Source organism: Trematomus bernacchii, unplaced genomic scaffold, assembly GCF_902827165.1.
Source record: "Trematomus bernacchii unplaced genomic scaffold, fTreBer1.1, whole genome shotgun sequence".
Taxonomy (NCBI): domain Eukaryota; kingdom Metazoa; phylum Chordata; class Actinopteri; order Perciformes; family Nototheniidae; genus Trematomus; species Trematomus bernacchii.
The window spans coordinates 15,315,447-15,341,171 of NW_022987973.1; the positions used below are offsets into that span (position 1 = coordinate 15,315,447).

Consider the following 25,725-nt stretch of genomic DNA (forward strand, 5'->3'; position numbering starts at 1 on the left):
ACGCAAGGCTTTATAAATGAGGCCCCAGGCCCGTACCTAAATTGGATAATATATTGATTTCAAACCATGTCAGTGGGCATAAATGATATTTGAAAGTGTAATGCATGAGAATCAGTTGATTGTTACCTATAACGATCCACATTATAATCTGGACATGCAAAAAATAGTTTTATCCCTCAACAAAGTGGCTTGAATTTGTTCTCAGGAGGGGAGTTTGACAGAGAATAACTGAAAAGTACACAGTAAAGTAGGCCTACTTCATTGTATTGTTGGTAGCAGTCAAACTAGTACTGAGTCCAAAAGTGTCAGTTTTATTAAGAACTTATGGTAAAACATATTTTTATAGACGGCTGACTTGACTGCAGTGTTCTGGTGCACTCCGACAGCACTGAGCACTACATCGAGATTAAGATTAAACACATTTATTTCAGATTTGGGAACACACACATATACCTATGGAGTTGGCCAGATGTGTAAATTACTGTTCATGGTCATTTGAAAACAAATGCCAGTGTCGGACACACACAAACACACCGAACTTTTTTTATAACGTCTTCAATCGTTTCATATAGCAGAGTAAAAAAAAAATGAATGGAAAATATTTTAAGAGGCAGTAATAAAACAGCAACACGTTTCATTTGTTTACTAATCCTGACAGTTAATTTGTAGCCACAAATCCAAGAAAATCCATTTTGAGTTATCTCTATACTCTAGTGAGAGTGATAAGATCAAGCATCAATGTATTGTTGTAAGCTTTTGAAGATGTAGAGCTTCAGCCTTCAGGCCTTTAATTTTTTAGAATTATTCAGAGGGATGTAAATTGGTGTAAAATGTCTGTTACCAGAAAGAAAAGAAAATGTTAACAGTATAATGTGTGTTAAGGTGGTGTAGAATGAGGCTACACCCCTGACGCCCCTCAGGCTGGAGCATGTTCCAGTCGACTGGAATGAATCGCAACTCGTGATCCCCCATTCTCAGCAGCGCCAGGCCTTAAAAGATGCTTTCCCCCCAATAATCCCTCTCTCTCTCCGCAGCTTGTAGTGTAGTGTAGTGTTAGCTGCAGCTTCAGCCCATATTCACTATTTTGCAGGCATACAGTCTTAGAGTAAAGAAACATATGGGTCCTTGGAATAATTGCTAATTTAACTTCTTTTGTTTTTTTAACAAAATTGAAAATGAATAAGGTTTCAGCTCTGCAAAAAAAGAAAAGAAAAGATTTTATACCTTACTTTCTAGGATTTGTAATATTTTTATATTGCACCGTCCATCTTGTATCATTTACAGCTCAAACTGCCCAGGAAACCCACTCTACCAGAGTTCGTCGGGCTCTTGGTAAGAAAATCTAATATTTATATATATATTTGTTTAGCATACTTTTTTGTATTTTGAATGACCCTCATACTCCGGTATATCTTTGTTTTAGTTTTCTAATCTGTGTGTACTCACAAATGTCACGACTCATTTTCACATTTAAAAAGTGTGAGTAATCAATTTGTGCCAGGCAAATGTGAGAGTGTTTTTCTCTCTAGTCCTTTTGTGTTGTTGGCACTAAGTACCATGTAACTGCCATTAAGAGTTCAAACTATCTGGGTGCTGTACTCCAGCAACAAGCTAGTTGTTTTGGGTAACAGATTTTGTCAGTTATATGTGTGTTTCCTGCTCTTTTTTTTAGAGAACGAGACAGAATGTATCTCACCACAGTCCTCTGAGTTTCCTGAGGGCTTTTTCACGGTGCAGGAGAGGAAGGATGGAGGGCTAGTCATATATTTCATGATTATTTTCTACATGTTTCTGGCTGTAGCAATAATCTGCGACGATTACTTCTTGCCTTCCTTAGAAGTGATCAGTGAACGTAAGTGACATTAAAATAATTTCATCATAAATTAACTGTAATTATGGGAGTAATGAGGATTATAAATGATTACTAGGCAAACTTCACAGGATTAGGCTGCTCAAATATTCTATTACTCTAAATACGTGGACAGAGTTTGTAAAAGTCCATTCATGTTATATGCATATGTTTAAATGTTTGGACAGTGTTTTAGATTTGTATGAATGTTTTCATCATTAATTAATATGTCAATTATTTTCAATCAATCAGAAAAAATGTTTAGCCTATAAAAAGATTGAACAAAAAGTAAAAAAGGCCCAAAACAAGAAGGCCCAAAGTTCATTTTCTGTCTGACAAATCAAACTCACAGGAGTTGCAAATAACAATCCTGTACGATATATTGAAATACCATATACTTTAGACACAATACATATGCAAGCATGAAGCTTCCTTTATCATTGCCTGGTAATTTTTTAGCTTGTAGTTTGTGAATTTGTTGAATTACATTTATTATAATCAGGTATTTCTTTAAGTTTATACACACATGTTAATTGCCATGTATTCTTGGTGTTTCCTGCGTCCCTCAGGTCTGGGACTGTCTCAGGATGTAGCAGGAGCCACCTTTATGGCAGCTGGGAGTTCTGCACCTGAACTGGTCACAGCCTTTCTGGGTAATCGTGCAGTAATATAACAATCATTACAACCAGCATCATCTTCACTGTCACAATGTCATTTCCTCACCCAATGAACTGTGACTCCACCACCATATGTGAACACAAAGAGGCAGTGATCTTTTCATTATTTGTTTTACTTTCAGCAGCTTATTTGACACTTCTTCTTCTTCTTTTAATCAATGATCTGCATTGTTCCTGTCCTCAGACCTAAGTTGTGCTCTTTATGTTTGTTAGGTGTGTTTGTGACAAAGGGAGACATCGGGGTCAGCACCATCGTGGGATCAGCGGTCTACAACCTGCTAGGAATTTGTGCGGCATGTGGACTCTTGGCCTCTATGGTACATTCTGACACAATCACACACTCGCAATATTCAGACAGAGATTAGCTCAGCTATTACCACTTGTACATAACAGTGGCACCTTTACTGGGTCAAAGCGGAAGAGTCAATGTGAACATTTGTGTTGTATAAGCTGTTAACCATTTATTTTTGTTTCCGTTATCAGGCCGGACGCCTCACCTGTTGGCCACTGTTCAGGGACTGCCTAGCATATGCCATCAGTGTTTCTGCTGTTATTGCCATCATTTCTGATAACAAGGTGTACTGGTGAGTGTGCTCTACGATCTGGTTACATGATCTTCAGACCTTAACCCTACATGTCAGGTGGTTGTACAAGACAGATGTGTATTGCTTCTTGTGTCACTAAAAAAAACACATCAAAACAGATCACAAAACAAGTATAGTGAAGTACTATGACTCAGTGCCTTTTATTGACAGTACAGAGCAATAAAGGACCCTTAAATAGGACATTATTACATTATAAAAAGCAAACGCAGTATCTCGAGTGTTTATGAAACATTTCCACAAGTACTGGAATTACTTAATTGGTGTAGCACACAAAGACAGTGTTAGCTTACAAAAACCACACAACTCATGATATGGAGTTTCATAATAGCTGTAAAATAAAAAAATATATATATCAATACTAAACTGCAATAGACATAACCATAAAAGTAGATCAAACAAGTAGTAGACCCAGTAAACGACAAGCTAACAACTTTTAAAATAGAGACATTCTGTAACAACTTCAAATTTGATCCCTTTAATAATGTAATTCTTGTTATTTAAGATGTATATTTTTTAATCACCTGCTTTATTGGTTATTGCCGGAGCTTTAAACCACATTCCACAGCCCTCTTCAGCTGGTGGGACTTGCTCAGATGTTTAAGTCACATGACCAAGTTACACTCTCTGAAGAAGGTCATGGGTTTTTGTTTACCTCCTATACAGTAGCTGTCCCCAAGGTCAAGATTGAAAGTCAAAGCTGAGTGTACATTCTGTTTACAGGTACGACGCTGCCTGCCTGCTGCTGGTCTATGGTGTCTACATCGTGGTTCTGTGCTTTGACCTGCGCATCAGCGAGTTTGTCCTGAGGAAGCTGAGCCCCTGCTGCACCTGTCTGGGCCACGGATCAGCTGAGAAGACTGAGACACAGACTCTGCTGGGCTGGAGTAAAGACACCACTCTGCGTGTCCACAATCGCTCCAGAACTGACAGCGGGATCTTCCATGACGACTCGGGATACTCCAACTTGTCCCTCAGTCTGCATGGCCTCAATGAGATTCCAGAAGGTAAACACACTGCTTATTGCAATGTTTTTCACTGTTTTTAGCATGTCTACCTGGAGTCATCCACCTGTCGGTTTGACCTTCATGACCCCTGATGATCTGACATAATACGACTCATAACATTGCTTGTCTGCTTGGGTTCCAGCAGAGCATAAAAGCGTGTTTGCTGTGCCGGAGAGCGACCTGAAGCGGATTTTCTGGGTTTTGTCTTTGCCCCTCATCACGCTGCTCTTCCTGACCATCCCTGACTGCAGGAGGAGGTTCTGGAAGGGATGGTTTATGATAACCTTCCTCATGTCAGCTGTCTGGATCTCAGGTTTCACATACATTCTGGTCTGGATGGTCACTATTGTCGGTAAGATCATTGTTTTCTCTCTTTTATTCTATGATGAGCTTGTCAAAAATCTGTACCTTCCCCCAGTGTTTTCCCTTTAGTTGTAGGTATAAATCATTCGGTCACGCACCAGGCCTTTGTGGATCACAAGTGTTTGAAACTTGTGAGAAAAAACTGTCTGATTCGCAGAGTAGAATCACATGTTGGTCTGCTGGCTAATTCCTGAGATGCCATTGTCCTAGAAAGTTAAGAGGGGGGTTATTGTAGCTCCAGTGAGGCATGTGCGTAAACCGGGATTACTGCCTGCTTCACCCCTAAGGAAACAGTCATGTGAGCCATGGGTATACACAGAACAACCCACAGGCACAAGTCTAATAACATGTAACTGACCTAGAGTCAGGCTGAAAGGACAGCTCCATCATGTGATGGTGGTAGGTCTACTTAAGTATAAAGAGATTATTATCCCGTAGTTGTCAGATAGGCTCCTTCAAGGAGAATTCAGTCTTATGAATGCAGGCATGAGGCCAAAGTACAACTCGACCATACAGTACGTTATTGATAATATTGGGAACACTTTCCATGTCTGCAGTTACAGTAGATGTCAAAATGTGGTTAATATTTGGGTATTACTGGAGCATAGGAGTAACTAAAAAAAACATTACCCACAATGGCTTCGAATCATTTAAAGCTGCCATTGGAGATACAATTATATGTTTTTAAAAGCTCAAAACAAGTTAAGTTAGTGGCTAATTTTAATTGTCTAAATGTGGAGGGGATGCACTCATTCTCAGGTTATGCTTGGGGAATTTGGTCTTGTGACCTCAGTATTTCTAAAATCCTGCTATGACCCTGGCTCTAGATTATTGAATAACCCTATACAGTAGCAGGGGTGCCCACACTTGTTCAGCTTGGGAGCTACTTTTAAAATGACCATAGTAAGGATGGATGATAGGCTAACTTTAAAAAAAAAAAAAATGTAAAAAAAAGAAATGTTTCTTTTTCTTTTTTATGCCATGTGATCTACCCACACTACCTTTGCGATCGACGTATTGGGCACCCCTGCCCTATAGCAACAGTTAAGATCAGCTGATGTTCTCTCTTTAGCTTTATGTTGTTGGAGGGGGGCTCATTCTTATTGTGTTCTTTTTTTAACAGGGGAGACCCTTGGCATTCCTGATACAGTTATGGGACTCACTCTGCTTGCTGCTGGGACCAGTATACCTGACACCATAGCCAGTGTAATGGTAGCCAGAGAAGGTAAACATTTCCTTTCTTAAACAATTCTACACATGTAAATGGAAAGTATGGTTTAGGGCCTTTAGGCATTAACTTTGACCTTTCCCATCAGGCATTTTAGAACTGAAGAACATGTAAATACTTTCTATACATCCATTCTGTATGAAAAGAGACTTGAACTTGTTTTCTGTGTTTTAGGGAAAGCTGACATGGCCATGTCCAACATTGTGGGCTCTAATGTTTTTGACATGTTGTGCCTGGGCCTGCCCTGGTTCATCAAGACTGCCTTTGTGGATACCAACAACCCTGTAGAGGTCAACAGCAGCGGACTGCTCTTCATTTCCTTCACGCTGCTACTTTCCATCATCTTCCTCTTTGTAGCTGTTCACATTAATGGATGGAAGCTGGACTGGAAGTTGGGAATCGTTTGTCTTTTCTGCTATATCCTGTTTGCCACTCTGGCCATCCTGTACGAGCTGGGGATTATTGGGAATAATCCCATCAAACTGTGTGGTGACTGAGATCTGATCTCCCCAAAACTGAAGCCATATTTAATTACAGACTCAAACATTCCAGAAACAAAACTAATTTGAAGCAAATGAAGCATGGTCACATACTTTCAAAGATATTGTGCCATGGAAGACGTGTGCTGGTCACATCTCAAGAAGAGGATGATCTCCAGTAATAATATAATGTATTTTTAGCTAAAGGTGGATGTGTGCCAAAGATCATTTTGTTGTGTGAGCCTGTCCGATCCAGACCTGCTTTATCATACAAGGACCTGTTATCACGTTCTGAGAAGTCTTCTCTTACTCAAGGCCCATAAACAGAAAAGAGGCTGCACAGGAGTGGCAGCTGACCACAGTCAAGAAATAAAAGTATCAACTAAACTCATTTAGCCCTGTCCTTCTTTTTTAAGTGGGCGAGTTCAACAAAGAGGCAACATCTACACAACTCTGATAAGCTTCTATGAGCAAGCCTTTATTATCAACAAACCTTCCACTTGCCTTAGATTACCTAAAAAGTCAAACTACCATTATCTAAGTTTTTATCAGTTGTGTTTACAGCTAATCTACAAAGCCCACATGGACTTTAGACACTGATTTAAACTGTGTAACAATTGCAATATAATCAAAAGTGACTTCTATATACTGAAGCACCTATCATGGAGATCTGGGAATTTGAATAGCTTCCTGTGATTAGTGTTGGTATTCACGCCTGATATAATCCATGCCCATTCTGTTCTCACTTTATTCCAGTAGCTGCCTTTGTGATTACTGTGGAATTCCCCCACTGCATGGCAGTGTTGAGCAATTATGCTGAGCAGATTCAGGTTCATTTTACAGCTGTAAAGAATTTAGAGACTTTGATCTCAGGAGATTTTACAACCACCAGGTTTAAAAATTAAAAAGTTTATTTGTTCAAGTAACTGCCTGAAATTAAAAAGGGTTTACAAAACAAATACTAGAGCTATATAGTATATATAAACAAAACAAAAGTGGACACATGTAGATATGAAGTAATTGTGTTTTTAAAACAAAACAAAAAGATCATTGGCAAGGGGGCTGAATGTGGAAGTGTGTTAGCGGACTTCTACAAAAGCTTTATGCGTTGCGGTCGATACGGACGTCCACCTCTCGGCCATTGATCTTGGTTCCGTTCATCAACCTGCAGGCCTTCTCGGCGCTCTCTGGAGAGTCGAACCTCACCGTCCCACAGCCCTTTGACTTTCCATTCTCCATCTTGATCTCTGCGAACATTACCTGGCCTGCAGTAAAAATACAAGTTATTATGAAATCCATGTTTGACAAAGTGTTGATGTTTATCCTGTGATTTTTGCATTCATAATGAAATGTCAAAAAGAGTCTTTGAGTATCATGTAAATAATACAAAAGAGATTCAATTCCTTCTAAACAAAATACGTACCGCAGTGACTAAACTTCTCCTTCAGCTTTTGCCATGTCAGATCATAGGAAAGCTGCAACACACAAATAAACAAAGACTATATGTTACAAAATAACATATTTCAGCCTTGGAGAATCCTTCAAAACCTTCCTTTGAAGGGCAGCACCAGTCAATTCATCAACACACCAACCATGAACAACTCTTACAGCATCATTACCATTTATATTAATGCCCGGCAAGCATGGGCGGTTTGCCATTAGAGCATAGTCATAAAGAAAATGTATTATGTACATCAATGAAAGTTTCATTAAATAAGGGGTGAGGTTTAGAGATCTCGGTAATCCAATCCTATTTAACGGAAGTCTAATTCTCTTCTAGCAAAGTTCTCAATAATCTGACACACACTTACATTTCTAGCAAAGATCTGACAGCCTCCTTTAGACCCAGAGCCCCTGTCAGACATTCCTCCACCACCCATGTGGCCCGGCCCCCCACCTCCATAGCCACCAAAGGCACGATTCATGTCCATCCCTGACATGCCCATGCGGTCAAAGCCAGAACCCATCCGGTCCATCGACATGTTTCCCATTCCACCACCTGAAGTTATCAAACACACACAGGGACACACGTTCTGAGAAATTAAGGGAGCAATTTACATTCATGTAGTTGTATACTTTCATACCTGCATATCGTAACTGACATACACTCATCATGATGCCTTTCATCCACCTCACATTGGGCTTTTCATTCCTTTAATCCAAAGACATTTCACTGAAGTGTGTATAAACCAATATAAACGGAATTGGTATTTGATCACTTGAAAACATTAGTTGTCACAGAGTCCAATGTCACAGTGACACTGTTTGCACAAGAAAATCTGACTTTGGACCCATACCTATTAATAGTCACCAGACAACGCCTTAAAAAAAGGGTCCGATGAGAAATTATTTAAATGATCTTGTGAATGCACCATAAGAAGTTTCTCAAACACCGGTTATTTTGTATTATGTGTACAACTCCAGGGGCCGATTTTAAATCATGCTACCACAAATGCAAAGCTGCTTGTTTGGGGTTCACGACCCTTTTGAGCCTCCCCAGGCACACTTGCTACTTTGGATTATGCGCGTGAAGCAGTGCAAAGGGCCAAAGGGCTGGCTGAATCATAACAGAAATCTGGATTTTTTTTTTTTGTACAATGATGATATAAAAATAAATGTTTATGATTTAAATCCTGTTGTTTGCATGCATCAATCTAATACTATTCCGTTTGAATCCAATTGCATTCACACCATAAATGGTCACATTATATCATAATGTGAAACAGCATTATTCAAGAACAAACCATGAGAGTTCTTACACAAAAGACAGTTTGATTGATGTGTTGCCATCATCTGCATACACGACTAAATTAGATCTGTCTCATGCTTGTAGAAATGCAGTTCCAAAAGTATGTCTTCACTCTGTGCTCACACAACATGCACATTGTATTATCTCTCATGCCTGTTGTGATAGAAATCAGGATTTCTTTTTTTATTTGTACAATGATGATGTAAAAATATGTTGTCTTATTCAAAGTCTGTTGTATCCATGCATCAATCTGCCTGTCTGGTTGGCTGCCCACAAGCATGAATGTTTAGGCTTTCAGTGTGAAGGTATACAGTGTGTGATGCAGAAGACCATTGATCTTACTTCACTATGCACCGTACACCAGTGTTCAGGAACTTTAGGTTCAGTTTAAGAACAACACATGAGGAGAGTCAATCCCTGTACTGAGTTCATCAGTTTCTCCAGGTCATAGATGTAGCTTACAAGTAGCTCTAGGCCAGTGTGTATGTATAGTTTTAGGGGAGGAATTCATATCTAACAGATTTAGAAAAAGATGTGGATGGAATATCTCATGTACCTAATCCAGTCCCCATATGCCCCATGCCACCACTGCCCATGCCTCCTCCAAAACCTCCACCTAAAGAAGAGAATGCAAGTGGGTGCTGATTAGTTTAGATCATGACACAACATTTTCAAAGCAAACACAGAACCCTATCACCCTATATGAAGAAAAAAAACACAAAAGCAAACTAAACCACATCCACTCAAAACCAAACTTAACAGAATAACTTTTGTATTGCCTACCCATTGCTCCAAACGAATCACCAAATCCTCGACTCATTGGCATGTCACTGTGGCCAAAGTCTCGATCCATTCCACCCATTCCTGACCGGTACATATCTCAACACAGAGAGAAATGTAACATTAGACATAATGGCCAATAACACAAATGTACAAAGCAATGTTTGTAGAACAACATCCTGGCAGATCTCATCTCTGCTCAGTAGGAGTGAATATGCTCACTTACCTCCCATCCTGCCACCTGGCGCCATGTCCCTCCCTCCAAAGCCCCCTGTGTTGCCCATGCTCTCCATGCCCCCAAAGCCGCCACCACCACCACCACCACCACCACCACCCATTCCTGTTGAAAGTAAAACCAAGTTTCAGCATTGGTCTCTCCTTTCCTCTACAAAAAGATGACATTAGTCTTTCAGCAGAACCGTACCTCCTCCAAGTCTGTTCATTCCACCATAACCTTGAGCATCCATGCCTATGGAAAAAGATGATATCAGTCAGGCTATGCCAAAGCACATACTGTATCCATTTATATCCAAAGGGTATACATCCACGTAAAAAGGTACTGTGTGTACCCTGTAGTAGTGTTAAAGTCAGCTGGTAGGAGCTTTGCTCGTCTTATCGCTTTAACCCACATTGAGGTTGCTGCAGGGTCAAAAGATGAGCCATGAAAATGTCAACCAAGACTTGAACGGTGAAAAGGTGTATGTCGGATTGCCGGGATTTATTTTACAGAATGGTGTTCAAAATGCTGCCTTATGGCGTTTATGTGTTGGGCAGGTAGTGGAGATGCGTCTGATTGTCTATGATAAGCATTGTCTTAATAAACAGACCAGTTTGCAACACACTATGTCATGTGCATGCCAAAATATAAGTACAACATCTGAGAGATGACTGACCTCCTGGCCCCATGGAGCCCATTCCTCCTCCACCACTCGGACGGTTGGCATTAATAGGATGGCCTCCTGGTCCCAGTCCCATGCCAATTCCACCTAGGCCCCCTACAGACAAAATATACAAGAAAAAGAGGAAAGTTTGAACTAAGTAAATCACTAGTAACAATGGTACCTTACTTAGTATAAGAATGAATACAAAAACGAAATAATTAATCAATGATGCTAGGGACAAAACACATTGAGAATGTGGTGTTCTTAATACAACATTTGTTAAGTTAATTGTGCACAGATGTATCTTTACACGATCTGTTACTGCATCAGCAATGAACCAACTCTAAAGAATGGATGATGTACTGCACAGGGCATTTTTAATATCAAAAAAAGGTACACAGACATTGCTGTAAGGTAGAATAGATGTTATTTATTCACCTGTGTCAAGTCAATTTTATTTATATAGCACAATATCCCAAATCAGCCTCTGGGGGCATAACAATCTGTACAGCATTCAAAACCCTTTATGCATTTTGACCTTCACTTCGGTTAGTAAAAAAAAAAAGTCTGATCGAATATGAAAAACTCCTTAAATAAGGGAAAAGAGGATGAAGCCTCAACACGAGCAAATGAGGAAAAAATAAGGGGGGCTAAAAGCCATCATACTTCTTTCTCACATTACTGTGCAATATATATGCAATTTTACTTGCATCGTATTTGTTCCCAGAGGATATAATGGCGCGTTTCCACTACAGCCCGCAGCCCGGTTTAAGAGGGCTGTGACGTCAGCGGCCCGTCTTTGGTTGCGTTTCCACTTGGCCTAGTACCGGCCGGCGGGTCCTAATTCACAGTTTTTCTGGCCTCATAAAATCGTGGGGCCAGGGCCAGAGACAACGAGGCTGAGTCGGGCTGAGTATGCTAAACTAGAGAGAGCGTCGCTGGCAAGGGGGCAACAACTACAACAAGATGGACATATTTGACCGTGATTTAATTGTAATACACGTTTCAAAATGATGCCGAAGTAACAACATACTGATACCGGTTAGTAAAAACCATGAATTAATGCTTTGTCAAGTCTGCAGACAGACGGCAGGCAAAAAACCTTTTAAAATGCTTGTTTTCTAGATGGAGATTGGCTAAGCTAACGCAGTATATGCCCCGACCGTCCACACTCACAACAACGACCTATACAGACATAAATAAAGCAGCGACTGTATTCACCATGACACAGGCAGTCTGTGGTTTGTACTTGTTTAACTTTTGTCTAGTTTCTGAACATATATGAGGAGCTGTGAGCTCTGAGTGCTAACAGCTAACGGCTGTGTTGTTTTTCTGGGGTCCTCTGAAGATCACGTCACGGCTCCGCCTACACTGCGTTACTATAGATACTGCCCCAGTTCCTAAACTGTAATGGAAATGCGCCATAAAGTGAGCCAGTCCTAACGAGGCCCAGCCATACCGAGCGGGGCCGAGCGAGGCCGTGTAGTGGAAACGCGGCATTATACCTCTTACACTGACAATGCTGTGCGATTATGGCAAAAATCATAATCACGATTATTTGGGTCAATAATTGATATCACGATTATTAAATACGATTATTCATTGACTTTAAAAACATCCATTTATTGAACTTTAAAACAAATACAAATAATAATTTGAACAGTATCTTTTTAACTGTTGATTACCCTGAACGTATAATTCAACTGAAAAACCAATACAAAAATAAATGATACATTTATATTTACATTTAAATAAATAATATCAAAATAATAAATACCAATAAACAAGATCAACAAATATTTTGGAGCGCACTTCAACAAGCTACTAAACATATGTAAATATGAGAAATACAAATAAATTAGACTAAAATAAATTAGATCAAATATGTTGCAGTGCACTGTCACAACCAAGCAAAGCAAAATAATCGTTTTTTTCGATTATGTTGTTTTCGTAATTGTGGCAGGCCAAAATCGTAATTGTGATTAAAATACGATTAATTGCACAGCCCTAGTTTCTACTATACACAATTCACTGAGCATATTACTATGAATGTGTTTAATATCAACAACCGAAAGGGAGACAATGAATTACTCACGTGGTAACTGAGGAGTTTTTTCAACCGGGCGGAAATCATCTGGGGGGACAGATTTCTCATCCTGTAAAACCACACAGCACAGGTGTAACTTCATTTGTACAGAGGATGTGAGAATTAATTTTCACAAGAATTGAAAGAATCATACCATTTTCACATGCATCTGTCTGTCAAACAGCATCTGTCCATTGAACATGGCTGAGGCCAGAGTCAAGGAGGGATAGCGCTAAAAAATGTAGAACATTACTTCGATTTACTAGTGTGCCCTTGTGAAGGATACATATGGCCTGCACAGCCTCCAGAGACTGCTCAAAAGTAACGGTTCCCATCCCGCGGCTCTTGCCGTCTTTATCTTCCTTTACATCGGCTCGTTTCACCACACCACCCATCCCAAACACCTCCTTCAATTTCTTCCAGCCCACTTTGAAATCCAGCTGCAAAACATCAGATACGGATATTAGTACTCATCATGATTAATCATCACTATCTAGATTTGGTGGTTGTCTATTTCTATGTTCTCACATTGGCCACAAACACAGTGGTGCCCAGTCGTCCAGCCTGCAGTGCATGGATGATCTCAGGTGGGATGTTAGGGTTGTTGGCAATGGAGTGAGGGATGTTGACCCCCCCGGGCCCCATCTCCTGCCCACGCCCTCCCTGTTGAACTCCACCTATGCGCTGCAGCACACGCCGAGCGTGTTCACCATCAGGGTCCTTAAAAGAAAATACATAACAATTTATTTCCGTTCCTGGATATTCTGACAAATCCCAAATCAATCAAGAATCAATAAGGGTTTTTGTACTAATAATGGCGCATTTCCACTACAGCGGCACGGCCCGTTTTTGGTTGTGTTTCCACTAGGCGTAGTTCCGGCTAGCGGGTACTATTTCACAGTTTTTCTGGCCCCATAAAATCGAGGTTCTTAGCGGGCCAACAACCAGGCTGAATCGGGCTGAGTATGCTAAACTAGAGAGAGAGAATCGCTGGCAAGGGGGATACAACTACAACAAGATGAACATATTTGACCGTGATTGAATTGTAATACGCGTTTCAAAATGATGCCGAAGTAACAACATACTGATACCGGTTAGTAAAAACCATGAATTAATGCTTTGACAAGTCTGCAGACAGACAGCAGGCGAAAAACCTTTTAAAATGCGCGTTTTCTAAATGGAGATCGGCTAAGCTAACGCAGTATATGCTCCGACCGTCCACACTCACAACAACGGCCTATACAGACATAAATAAACCAGCGACTGTATTCACCATGACACAGGCAGTCTGTGGTTTGTACTTGTTTAACTTTTGTCTAGTTTCTGAACAGATATGAGGAGCTGTGAGCTTGAGTGCTAACAGCTAACGGCTGATGTTGTTTTTCTGTGGTTTGCATTGAAGATGACGTCACGGCTCCGCCTACACTGCGTTACTATAGTTACTGCCCCAGCTACTAAACTGTAATGGAAACGCAGCATAAAGTGAGCCTGGCCTAACAAGGCCTAACGGCCCGTCCACACGGCGGCGTGCGTTGAAGCTTCAACGCTTCTGCCCATTCACTTTGAGTGGGGTGACGTCACGCTTTGCCGAACTGCATTGTGGTTCCGTCGCTTCGCTTTGCTCGCGTTGCTCGCTTCAAAAGTTCAGCAATGTTCAACTTTTGAAGCTTCGACGGAAGCGTCAGGCAATCAAATCATATGCCAGTACAAGCTCTAGCCAATCAAACTGCGTGCTTGTGTGTCCGGGGCGGGAGATTCATTTGATTGGTTGTTGGTCGAGTTTCAGACACCCCCGCCGGCAAGCTGCAACGCACACCACCGTGTGGACGCTGCGTAACAAGGCCTAACTATACCGTACTAAGTCGAGCGAGGCCCTGCAATGGAAATGCACCATAAGACAATTGTTAAGTGCAACTCCATGGTTCACTGCATTATTTGGTGCAATTTCAGCGTCGTTAGATCTTCACTAAACATTTTATCAGTTTTTTTTTTTTAAACGTGTAGGGATACACGCTACAGAAAATCAGTAGAGTTTACAGTATAATGAAGTCAAGTGTCTGTGAAATGAGAACCTCAAATCAAGTAAGAGAGTAAAAATGATAAATAACACTATATATGTGCCACGACACTAAAAATGCATTTATTATTACGAAAAACAAAAGGATAGTTTCTTGTGGCCGAAACAAGACGTTTTTAAAGACAATAAAATAATCAGCGTTTTCTGTTTCGCAGAATCTGCTCTCACCTCCTTGATGTTGAGTGGCCTTCCACTCAGGTCATGCTTATTCATAGTTTCTATCGCCTTCTTCACAAACTCCTCATCTTTGAACTCCACCACACTGTTGAATCAGGGAAACAGAGGACTCAGTTAACTCCATGCAAGTGTAACAATGAAAAATACCATCTTTTAAAATGTAAGTTGATGTCTTACCCACAACCCTAACCAGGTGGCAGCATAGGAGTTCAGGGAGCACACGTATCCAAAGTTGAGGGAGTGAACAAAATACAGTTAAAATCCAAACAAAGCAGTGGAACATTATAAATCTGAAGTATCAACATGCTTCTAATATTTTTCTAAAGCGCACGTCAGCCATATTTTGCCCACGAGCTTGAGCCAGCAGGGGTTTGGTTGTGTTAAAGTATATTACAAATATTAAAAGGTTAATAAGATCATTTTCCAATGTTGACAGTTAATACTTTTTGGATAATAAAACAATAACGGTTTAAATTATTACGTTTTGGTAAAAACATTTAGCACTAATGCCTGAACACTTTTGATATTTTTGAACTGGACACAAACACAAATGTAGAAAAAAATACTTTAACATGTTTATTTATTGCATTGTTTAGGATTGAAGTTTTACCACTAGCGCTATCCACCTTTACTTCTATAGTATGCAATTTAATAGAAAAACATAACAATAGAAAAAACACTACAGGATCTTTCAAGAATGTTTTGTTCCTTTGAAGAGAGATCTGTGCCATATAACATAATTGTAAAATAAGATTTTGAGACATGAGGGTCAATAAATAAGACAAATCACACAACCCACATTTCCCTTTGGAAAATGGCCAAACGAACAAACTTTTACACCAATTGAAATAACAACAACAAAAAGCAAAGGTGCACTCTTAAATGAGTTCATTATGCTACTTTACCAAAATCAACAGGACATCTCCCTCTTTAATGAATATCAATCATTAGCCATCTATCAGGCTCTAAACACAACCCACAGTATCTCCAGTTCAGTAACTTAGTAAGACCCAAAGGATCAAAACCTAAAAGAACACTTGATTAATGAGAGCCTGCTGAGGGCATTTAAAACCTCGTGCAGCAAATTGGCCACATCACTTACCCTTGACTTTCCTTCTGCATCCTTAAAGAGCTCCACGTATGTAACCTCACCAACTACATGAGACATACAAAGGAAAAATACCAAAAGAACAAAGGAATTTAAGTCACCAAGTCTTCAAGTCGCTGTTGGCCTTGGCAATGCCGCCAAAGATGGAGATGTCCAATTAATGATCAACAGTCAGCCCAGACCAACATCCCACCAGACAACACCATGCCTTTCTGGGCAGTGACTGAGACACCATAAGGCCAAGGCCAGAGAGAAACACAGCTACATTAAACCTGGGAAATTCAAAGAGCTTCAACATGATCAGTTTCATCAACAGATTCCATTCATGGCATTAAGAGTTTTAAACTATCCTTTGACCTTTCAAAAGGCTTATTGAGGCCCCATAATTCAAAAATGTAAAACATTACAATATTTTCATTTATAATCAAGATTCACCTTGCAACAGATGCAACAAAATCATTCAACACTCAATTCTACTACTGGTGGTTTGAGGTTACATTTTGGAGCTGACAATGCCATAGAACAAGTGACAATGTAACTAATTTCATCTTCCATTTCTCAAAGACATATCAATCCAAACTAAATTGGTGTCCATCCAAATACATTTATTAAAACTCCAATACCTTGTGTCAAACTATGTTGGTTCCCTTATATATGCGATAAATACATCCAAAAAAAGCTACACACTAACTGACTACTGCTAGAAGCAGGATGCAACATCTGGTAATGGAGGGAAAGAGGTCAAAAGCTTCTGAAAACCTGAAAAGTGGAAAGAAGATGAGACATTATCCCCATAACTGGAGACATTACCTTTCTCACGCATTAGATCTTTAATTGCCTGCCACTTCATATCATAAGGGATATTGCTGATGAACACCCGATTCCTATGAGCCCCCTTCTTTTCTCCACCATGTTTGTCTTTGTAGGGATGGAAGCGGTTTCCTCTTCTACTCCCAGAGGACTTCTCTTTACCATCATGCTTTTCTTTGGGAGACTTAGTTTCTTCAGCATTCCTACAAAATGCATAATGTTAAAAGTCAGAGAACAGTCTTTCTCAAAATCCACATTCAGAGATCACACAGTGTAGTCTGTACTTTGAAAGACCTGTCATACAAACATACTTAACATTTCAATGTGACACTACTTACCTTGAGGACACATGTTCATAAAAGGTAATTAGGTAGCATAAAACAATCTAAATACAATTTGTATACAGAACCATGAATGGAAAAGTGCTCAGACACCTTCACTATGAATAAAAAGGGGAGATTATTTTTGCTTAGAATTTGCCTTTGAAAAAATGTGTAGTCACTGAGCTGAGTAATGTTACATGAATTTCAACACTTATTTGTATGATATAAATGATGATACTGCTGGGGAAAAAACATGTATTGTTACAAAAGTAAACATAGTACTCATGGTGAAATACGCACTTTATATTGCCTCCTATTTCTTAAATTAACACATTGTATCTAATGGAAAAATAACCATCAGATAAAGTGTGAATAGAAAAACAACACAACGTTTAGCTTGCTAGCGTTGTTCGTTTGCACCATAGACTGTACATTGATTTGCACTAGCTTAGGGTTTAGCTAACTTAACCCCAGTTAGTTTTACATAATGAAACGTGTTTGAATAGACATTAACAGAAATGCTTTGGCCAGCTGTTAATGTCATTTGGGGGGAAAAGGCTATAGGGTATTTGATATCCATCTAGTTGGAGGTGTAAACTAAATTGACAAGAGTCACCTCCATATATTCCTGCAGAATCAGATTAGCATCCAGCAACGTTAAAGGTTGGCCCATTGCACCATGGTTAACGTTATAGCAACAGCATGCCATTTTGATTCATGAGTTAGAAATTATATATCGCGTCATATGAGCTACAAACCCACCATATATCACACAGATACATATAGATTACAATTGACAACAGATGTTCAAAGAGGCTCGTTCGCTAACAATAGCAAGTTAGCAAACAGGACTCCATTTTAGCTAATCCAGCTAACGGTTGCACTAGCAGGGCGGACAGAATAATACATAATGTTCACTCACGTTTTCACACCATTGGGTGTTTCTTCAGATGCCTCTTCAGATTCGGACTTGACGGATACAGAAGAGTCCTCTTGCCTTGGCTCCTCGTCAATAATTACAACATCTTCCATGTTGAGGTTTGCCCCAGACAACGCAAGATGCCCCGCTGTCGCTACGCAGTTTAAAATGTGGAGTGAGATTCGTGCCTGCAACGCGAGAATTGGGAGCTGTTGCCCGGCAGCCTAGGTGAATGCATGGATGTATAAAGGCTGAATGGAAGAAAAAAACACTGGAGTCCGTGTAATTTGGCAAAAATAAAAAGGGAATATTTGATTGAAAAGATTTTGCACGTGATTGCAAAGCAGCATATGAGGGATACAATGTACCACAGCTGAACATCCTCTTATGAGATATTAAGGAAACATTTTAAAAGATCTTGTGTTCTCAAATAGCCTATATATCTTTTTACTAAACACTACCCAGCCATCAGAAAGCCATAGACATGTATGTGCAACCATCAAAGCAGTCAGATCCATGCACATTTAAAGAGTAGACATGTTAAGTTTCAACTGACCCTGTAAATTCCTGATTACTCTGCAAATGTTGTTATGCTTATGATATAGTGCAACATTATCCAAGAGGAATAACATAATTTTCTTTATACAATATGCTTCAACATTTGTAGAGAATTTGCTCACCAAATGTGTGCAGATTCCAATACCAAAACCAACCATTTCAATGAAACACCTGATCTTTTAATAAATCTGATGTACTGTTGTATAGAAAACCTTTTATTTTTTTAGAGAACTTGTTGACCTTATTTCTTTATTTTTTTTCAATAGGTACCTATAGCTCTTAATGTAGCAGGAAAGTCTCAAGATCTATCTGAGAAAAAAATAACAATCAAGTAAATGTATTATCAGTTTATTGACCTCTTACATTTATCGAGTAATACGTGTACTGAACTGTATGTTACATATTAACTTCCCTGCTTTGTTACGGGTCAGCATGATCCATGGTTGTAATTGAGTTTGCAACATGTCCTTCTTTGCACCTACATTGACTTTTGGCAGTAATGGAATATAATATTCACTATGATTTCACATGAACATAAACATTCTTGTGTTTTCTATAGCTATGAGGGGGCCCTTCATATTAATACAGGAAGAGAGAAGTATTTATCAGAGTCCACAATGTTGCTCTTTTGAAAGTAACCCAGAACAGTGAAACTAAATAATTGCTCTTGAGAGGGCATTATTATATTACCTGAGGTCCTTTGTGATTCTTCAACAGGCTTCCAAAGGTAGGAGAAGTGGAGTGGTATTCAGCTAGTTGCTATCTGCAACCTCACCACTAGATGCTACTAAAACACATTGGTGCTTTCTGAGATTTTGCTCAGAACATTTTTATCGTCATATTTAATGGCTTTACTGTCGACTCCTGCCACATTTCTAATCACTTTGGAAATCTGTCTTTAATTACAATATTGCAAATATTTATATTTATTCTAAAAAGTAAGACCTCCACGTGCATTTAGTTAAGTTGTCGGCTACAGGATGATACAAATTGCAGCAGTAAGGCTAATGGGGAGGCCCAATAAAGTATTATAAATATTAAAATCTTTCAAAGCTAACTTAGTACTCTCTTGTACAGATTGTATATCACTCAGGGGTGGGGAGTAGAGTTCAATTACATTTGAGAGGATACCGCTAGAGCAGTTCATATAATCCTCGTTTTACAGTTCTCAATATCAGTTTGCTCCTGACCTGTTGTCTGGCTTAGATAAAAGAGTAACAAGCTTTATCCGTTTGTCCTATGGACACTCAAGTATTTTAATACGCTTTATGCAACAGGTTTAAATGGCCTACATTCATCTTCCAGTGCCAAGAGAGTCCAAAGCACATCTGCTCTTGGCACACATATAAAAGAGTGCTTACAGTCATTTTAAAGACAATTAAGAAGGAAATACTATTGTAAGTCGTTGAACTTCTGTATAATTTCAAATGAATGGACATATTCAATCATCTCTGACAGCAAATTCACTGTTTTGGATTGCTAATAATAACATACTCATTAAAAGTGTCTGTAAATTGACCATCTTATCACTGATAACCAAACACTATTGGGCTGTGACCTTGTCTTTACAATTGATGAGGGCAATGAGGTATAATGTCTTACAATGTCATGGTCTTTGCAGTGTGACATCTCTTCATCTATTTAGCAACAACTGTCCTTGAAGTAAATGGGAGATATAAATGAAGTAGCTGGCTTCGTCGACAAGTCACAGTACAGCCAAACTAACTATTTATACCCAAATACATTCAAATATTAACAGCACAGCAGGGCTACAAGAAACAAGGAAAATATAACTTTTAAGCGAATATAAATGTGAATAAGACCTTTCTCCTCTCTTTCAAACTCCCAGGGAATGTTTCTGCTATTGACGTAAAAAAAACTAAACAATAAGTGAAATAAGCTTCTTTTCATCCATTAGAAATTGCTTCACATCACACACCAGTGATGACCCTCTCCCTCATGGCTTGCCTTATCCTTGAATCAGAGTCACTGCACCACTGTGATTAAACCGACATGGCTGATGTGAATTTGCACTACATCGAAACAGATGGCCAGACCCTTCACTGCTGCATTGTGTTACAGTGGGCAATCAGATGACCTGCTGTCTGTTTTAAAATACTGCCTTTTGTTTACTAAAGTAAGTCTCTTTTCTCTCATCCTGTCCAGGGAGCTTGCCTTCGTAAGCCTTTAAGCAGAGGGGCTAATTCAATTTGACCACAGCACACTGCATCAATTAAAAACACAACATCAAACCGGGCTTAAAGAATAATGCTGTGTTGCACCTAAAATACCTTTGCAGCAGCATTTACTGACCAGGATCAGTGAGAGGCAGCATCATATTGTCATTTTTAGAAATGCCAAATAAGCCAATAAGCCAGGGGAGGGGAGAATGAAGAGAGAAAAAAAGAAGAGGTGGATTACTTGTTTGCTGCATCCGTCCTGGTGTTGCTGAGGAGGGGTATGTTGTGAATGACAGAAGTGAGACTAACAAGTGGTTGCCATGCAGCAGGAGCAACGTGCGTGCTTCAGGAGGGAGACATAGAGAAACAGAATGATAATGAGTAGGAGGCAGCAAGAAAAGGAGCATGAGGAGAGGAGCTCTATCTCTAAGAAGAGACACATATCATAGCTTGATCCAGCCTCTCCCCTTGCTTCTCCGTTTCTTTAGCTTTTTGTTTGGATGAGAGGTCACCCTAAAACATCCAGTATGTCAGCGATGGATGGTTTAATGGATATGTGTCTCAGGGCTGCACGAAAGAGGAGTTGTTCGCAAGAAACAGCAGCAACAGGTCTGTGAGGATGGAACGATAATGACGGTGAGATGGCTGCTTTTTCTTCCTCAGACATCCTTACTATCTGTCAATGCAGTCTCTGTCTTTCACCCTACCTCCCTCCCTTCCTCTCTCCTCCCTGACTCCCTCACCATGCATACTTGTGCAGTGTTCCCCTCATTCTACTTCCTTCTCCCTTGCCTGTCTATCCCAGTTCTGTCTGTATGTACCCTCACTCTCTCACTCAAGCCCCCTCCCTTGCTCTAAACTAAAGCCACTTGCTGCTTGTGTTCATAGGAAAGATTAGGGATGAAAAATGATGACAGAAGCAGACTTCCACTTGAGTGGCTACACCAATATTGTGAATTAGTTTTGTCAATCACCGTCGCTTTCTTGTTTAATGGAATCATGCCGTCTGGCAGGCATCTGCTCGCACGCAACAGGTAGAGAGCCCTCTCTTCTAAACCAAACATACATCACATCATCATGAGATTTTACGTTTTCATTGATACTTCAGCGCTTTGCCTATGTTAAACAGCTGGATATGCACTGCGACAAACTGTAATTCTATCCTGACTTAATGGAAAGAATCCCTGGTATTGGCTCTTGTTATTGAACCCATTTTCCTGCAGTCTCTTTGACTCTTCTGTTCATGTTTGCTTTTTGTCATTTTCTGCAAAATTCCCAGAGGCGCAGAGTGAGAGAGAGATCGAAGTCTGCAGGCAGGCAGCAGTTTGATAGCACATTAAAAAGAAGCTATTTTTAGATACCTGTAACCCTTCACGTTTCATGGTCAGCTCATTGAATTGTGTATTTTCTGTATTTTCTCTTTCCGATATCTGTTATTCCCCCAAAGCTTACACATATTATGCATTAAGCGGTATAATATTCAAATAGGTTCTTCAATGGATTCTCTCTGCCCAATAGACAGCACTAATCTGAAGCCATCATGTAATCCCTGTCCAGGTAACATGCAGGCTTCTAAACGCCTGACACCTTCAGAGGTGAGATGAGGCAACTAGATGTTGGTTTACCATGTGTAGTGTCCACTACAACCACTCCCTTGCTACCATGAGCGGAAACGACATGATGGCGCACTCCCTGACTCTGGAGCAGAAGACAGCGTTTGCCTTCGTGGGGATGCTGCTGGTGTTCCTGGGGCTGCTCATAGTAAGGTGCTTCAGGATCCTGCTGGACCCTTACAGCAGTATGCCCTCTTCCAACTGGGCTGATGGCATTGAGGGGCTGGAGAAAGGGACATTTGAGTACGCTCTCACTTAACACAGGGAAACACACATCCATAGATTAAACTAAAATGCTTAGAAACACAGACATGTACACATATGGACGCCAATACACTTGCACATATTCAAACACACACAAGCCACAGCCCTGCACAATCACTGCACCTGACACACCTCTCTCTGTGATGGACCAAACTAAGAGACTGAAGCTGTGTATTTTTTGTATGTGTGTGCACTTTTGGTTCAGGGCCAGTGTGGATCCTCTCTAATGTATGTGATTACATGTCTGGTTTGCGTGTCTGAGCGAGTGTGATGCAGATGCTGTGTCATTTTCATCGCCCTTCTGCCAGGGGGTCTGCATTTCAGCTCATCGATTTACACAGAAACGGCTGAAGCTCCCTTTAACCCATACTTACAAGTTGAATGTCTGTAGAGGATAAGAGGTGAATGCTTTAGAACAGTGTGGGGAATTAGGGTGCAGTGGGATTATTCAGATGTATTTTGAAGACTCAGGGACAAGAATCCTTATGTGAACTCACAGTGGGAAACAGAGCGGTTGCACCTCTGCATGCATAGCTGTTCTGCACAGGAATGTGAATGGTTGGATACAGGGTATTGTGTCAAGCTTGTGTTTTGTGGACTAATCAAATCCAATCTGTTGGTGATCCAAAGGAATGCTGCTGCTGCTTAGTGTGTGTGTGTACGGGATGGTCCGTTCCACGGACACATGCAATGAAATGCAACTGAACAAACTGTGATTTACATTATGGTGTTACTGTTTCTAAATGATGCAAAACCAACTCTCAGAGTTTGGACTGCTGTTGTATTTGAGTGATGGTATACCGTATGTTGCCACGATTACATGTCTGAGTGAAAGAAACTGTTTAGACAGTATGTCTGTATTATGTTGATTAATGGACTCTCAATTATTCAGATTGTTAAGCGAATTGTTGGCTGATGTGATCAAGCCAAAGAACTGTTAAAGGGGAAAGAGGATTGTAAACTTAAAGGACTCTCTAGCTCTTCGCTGCTAGTTTTCTAATGACAAGGATAAACTCTCACTACGTGTCTGCAGAAGAAAATGTCAAATGGAAAAATGGGCTGGGATGTCTGTCAGCCCTGGACGTGAACACCCTTTTCTCAGCCATCTTCACCATTTCTCACCTGCTCTCTTGCTGCCAGACAGAGGAAGACAGGAAAGTCCTAAACAGAGATCCTGTAATACGGCAGACTTGTCGAAGTCTAGAATGTTCCTTTGCTAATTTCTACGGTATACGGTTTCTCCTTAGTGCTGTGAATCTGCCTTACTGTGACCTTCAATGGGTTTATGTGCCTTCATCTAGAAACATAACAGCAACTGTGTGTGTATATGTGTGTGTCCCAGAGCGTGTGTATGGCATATCATGACGACAGATAGTTCATCTCCTGACCTGGTGCTTGCACAGATGGTGGTAGATAATTCTCCATGATATAGATTTGATTCAATGATGTAAAATAAATAGAATTTCTTCACTTTGAAATGTTTTTTGTCAAATGTTTGCTTTTTTAAATCTGTGGATCACGTTTAACAAGGAAGTAATGTTCGTATCTACATTAAAATGTAGGTCAGAGGCAGAGTAGAGGCTCACAATTCCTCTTGATGGAAATGTGAAACTTTTTTAATCTTCTCTGCTTTTAAACTCTGGCATTTGTTATCCATCATCGATGTGGCCAGTTCACACCCAGAAGCCAGGACATCATCCACTCCTTTCTCGACACGTCATTTGTCAGGAATGCAATCACTATTGCACCATTGTCTTTGTCACCTATATGACATACTTATCTGAAATCTATTTTAGTGGAAAAAAACGCTGCCATTTTCCTCCTGTGCCTGGAATCTCACTAATCTTAGACGAAGAACAAACCAACTTGTAAAAAGGGGTTATAAATCTATCAAATATTAACAGATGTGTCTGCTTTGCTTTCAGTGTGTATGTTTGCGGAACTTGATTTATATAAAGATAGAGAACCTCATCCCATCATAATTGTGAGTCACATTTTAAAAAGGGCCTACAGTAATATCATGCTTATTTAGAGTAATATTCCTCTGCCAGCATCGAATATATATCAGGAACAATATAAACGATAAGAAATATTCATATTTTGTTAACTTCCTTCGTATAGAGACTCAGAATTATTAGGATATTAATGCAAAGCAGAATCTTACTTACATGACCAATGAGTCAACTGAATAGTGAACCTTAGCTTTGCTGGTTATCAACCATCAGCTTTATTACCTGTGGTCTTCGGACCTCACAAGAATATGTCCTTGATTTGCTGTGATAAGATGAGGAGATATAATGGCCTTTCTATTACCCAAGTTATCCAAACAGCTCTGTAATCCACTATTAATGCAACTTTGAGTACCGTAATATACCAAAAATAGCTTGAGGTGATCACGTCAATGAAATGGTGAATATGTTAGCCAATATGTTTTTTAAATACTGTTAGTATTAATAATAAGGCTATATTTTGTACTTCAGTTTAATATAACTATAAAAATAACACACTACAAAAATATCTCCTGATAAAATAGATTCTACCCCTCCTGCAGATGTAGAGAAAGCGGAAAGGAACTGTCCCTCGTCAAATACCGTTTCCTGGTGTTAAGCTGGACACAGGCTTGAAATCTGAAGCCAGAGCTAAGGCTGAGTTGGATTTTAGACCCTGTTGAACACATTTTAAAACCCATATGGGTGGATAAATCAATGATTAACCTAGATGTCCCTTACTGCGTCATATCAGTTATTAGTGAGACCAGTATAAACTATTATGCTTAATAATTTACTTTTAACTGATTTGAAACGGACCAAAATATATTCTAGTTTCTTTAATAACACACTTTTTAGCAGATTTCTTAAAAAAATTATTCGAAAAAATGTCTTACATTTTTCAATAAAAAAATATATGTAAATATTATGGATAATTATCAAATTGAACAATTCAAAAAAGAGTAAAGGTGCCTTTTACACAGCAGGCCACAGTCAGGCGTATCAGT

At 39.8% G+C, this 25,725-nt stretch overlaps 3 protein-coding genes across 6 annotated transcripts; 2 read left to right on the forward strand and 1 right to left on the reverse strand.

Moving 5' to 3' along the window:
• Window positions 1-1,141: 1,141 nt before the first annotated feature.
• On the forward strand, window positions 1,142-6,223 carry slc24a5 (solute carrier family 24 member 5). The gene is made up of 9 exons (XM_034116510.1): window positions 1,142-1,332; window positions 1,673-1,852; window positions 2,419-2,502; window positions 2,740-2,843; window positions 3,010-3,110; window positions 3,852-4,135; window positions 4,281-4,487; window positions 5,622-5,723; window positions 5,901-6,223. Exons 1-9 carry the CDS (start codon window positions 1,176-1,178, stop codon window positions 6,221-6,223), a joined length of 1,542 nt encoding a protein of 513 aa, XP_033972401.1. The 5' UTR covers window positions 1,142-1,175.
• Window positions 6,224-7,094: 871 nt separating this feature from the next.
• myef2 (myelin expression factor 2) lies at window positions 7,095-18,315 on the reverse strand. 4 transcript variants are annotated; one of them, XM_034116512.1, is made up of 17 exons: window positions 18,119-18,315; window positions 16,874-17,076; window positions 16,058-16,110; window positions 15,133-15,140; window positions 14,947-15,040; window positions 13,230-13,421; window positions 12,988-13,141; window positions 12,856-12,905; window positions 12,711-12,771; window positions 10,628-10,729; window positions 10,159-10,203; window positions 9,961-10,074; window positions 9,738-9,818; window positions 9,511-9,570; window positions 8,017-8,204; window positions 7,629-7,680; window positions 7,095-7,470 (listed from the first exon to the last, which is right to left on the reverse strand). In XM_034116512.1, exons 1-17 carry the CDS (start codon window positions 18,226-18,228, stop codon window positions 7,307-7,309), a joined length of 1,731 nt encoding a protein of 576 aa, XP_033972403.1. In that variant the 5' UTR covers window positions 18,229-18,315; the 3' UTR covers window positions 7,095-7,306. The 4 variants fall into 4 exon arrangements, with proteins under 4 accessions (XP_033972403.1, XP_033972402.1, XP_033972406.1 ...); XM_034116511.1 differs by having other exon boundaries at window positions 9,738-9,833; XM_034116515.1 differs by lacking the exon at window positions 9,511-9,570.
• Window positions 18,316-21,242: 2,927 nt separating this feature from the next.
• On the forward strand, window positions 21,243-22,725 carry ctxn2 (cortexin 2). Its single transcript, XM_034116516.1, has 2 exons — window positions 21,243-21,489; window positions 22,411-22,725. The coding sequence occupies exon 2, from the start codon at window positions 22,480-22,482 to the stop codon at window positions 22,723-22,725; it is 246 nt and encodes an 81-aa protein (XP_033972407.1). The 5' UTR covers window positions 21,243-21,489; window positions 22,411-22,479.
• Window positions 22,726-25,725: the final 3,000 nt, after the last annotated feature.

Coding starts and splice junctions, on each gene's coding strand:
- slc24a5 (XM_034116510.1), top strand. CDS start 1,176: ATGAATAAGGTTTCAGCTCTGCAAAAAAAGAAAAGAAAAGATTTTATA. Junction 1,853..2,418: donor CTTAGAAGTGATCAGTGAAC/GTAAGTGACATT, acceptor TGCGTCCCTCAG/GTCTGGGACTGTCTCAGGAT. Junction 2,503..2,739: donor ACTGGTCACAGCCTTTCTGG/GTAATCGTGCAG, acceptor TATGTTTGTTAG/GTGTGTTTGTGACAAAGGGA.
- myef2 (XM_034116511.1), bottom strand. CDS start 18,228: ATGGAAGATGTTGTAATTATTGACGAGGAGCCAAGGCAAGAGGACTCT. Junction 12,772..12,855: donor GACAGATGCATGTGAAAATG/GTATGATTCTTT, acceptor GTGGTTTTACAG/GATGAGAAATCTGTCCCCCC. Junction 7,471..7,628: donor GGAGAAGTTTAGTCACTGCG/GTACGTATTTTG, acceptor TTTTTACTGCAG/GCCAGGTAATGTTCGCAGAG.
- ctxn2 (XM_034116516.1), top strand. CDS start 22,480: ATGTGTAGTGTCCACTACAACCACTCCCTTGCTACCATGAGCGGAAAC.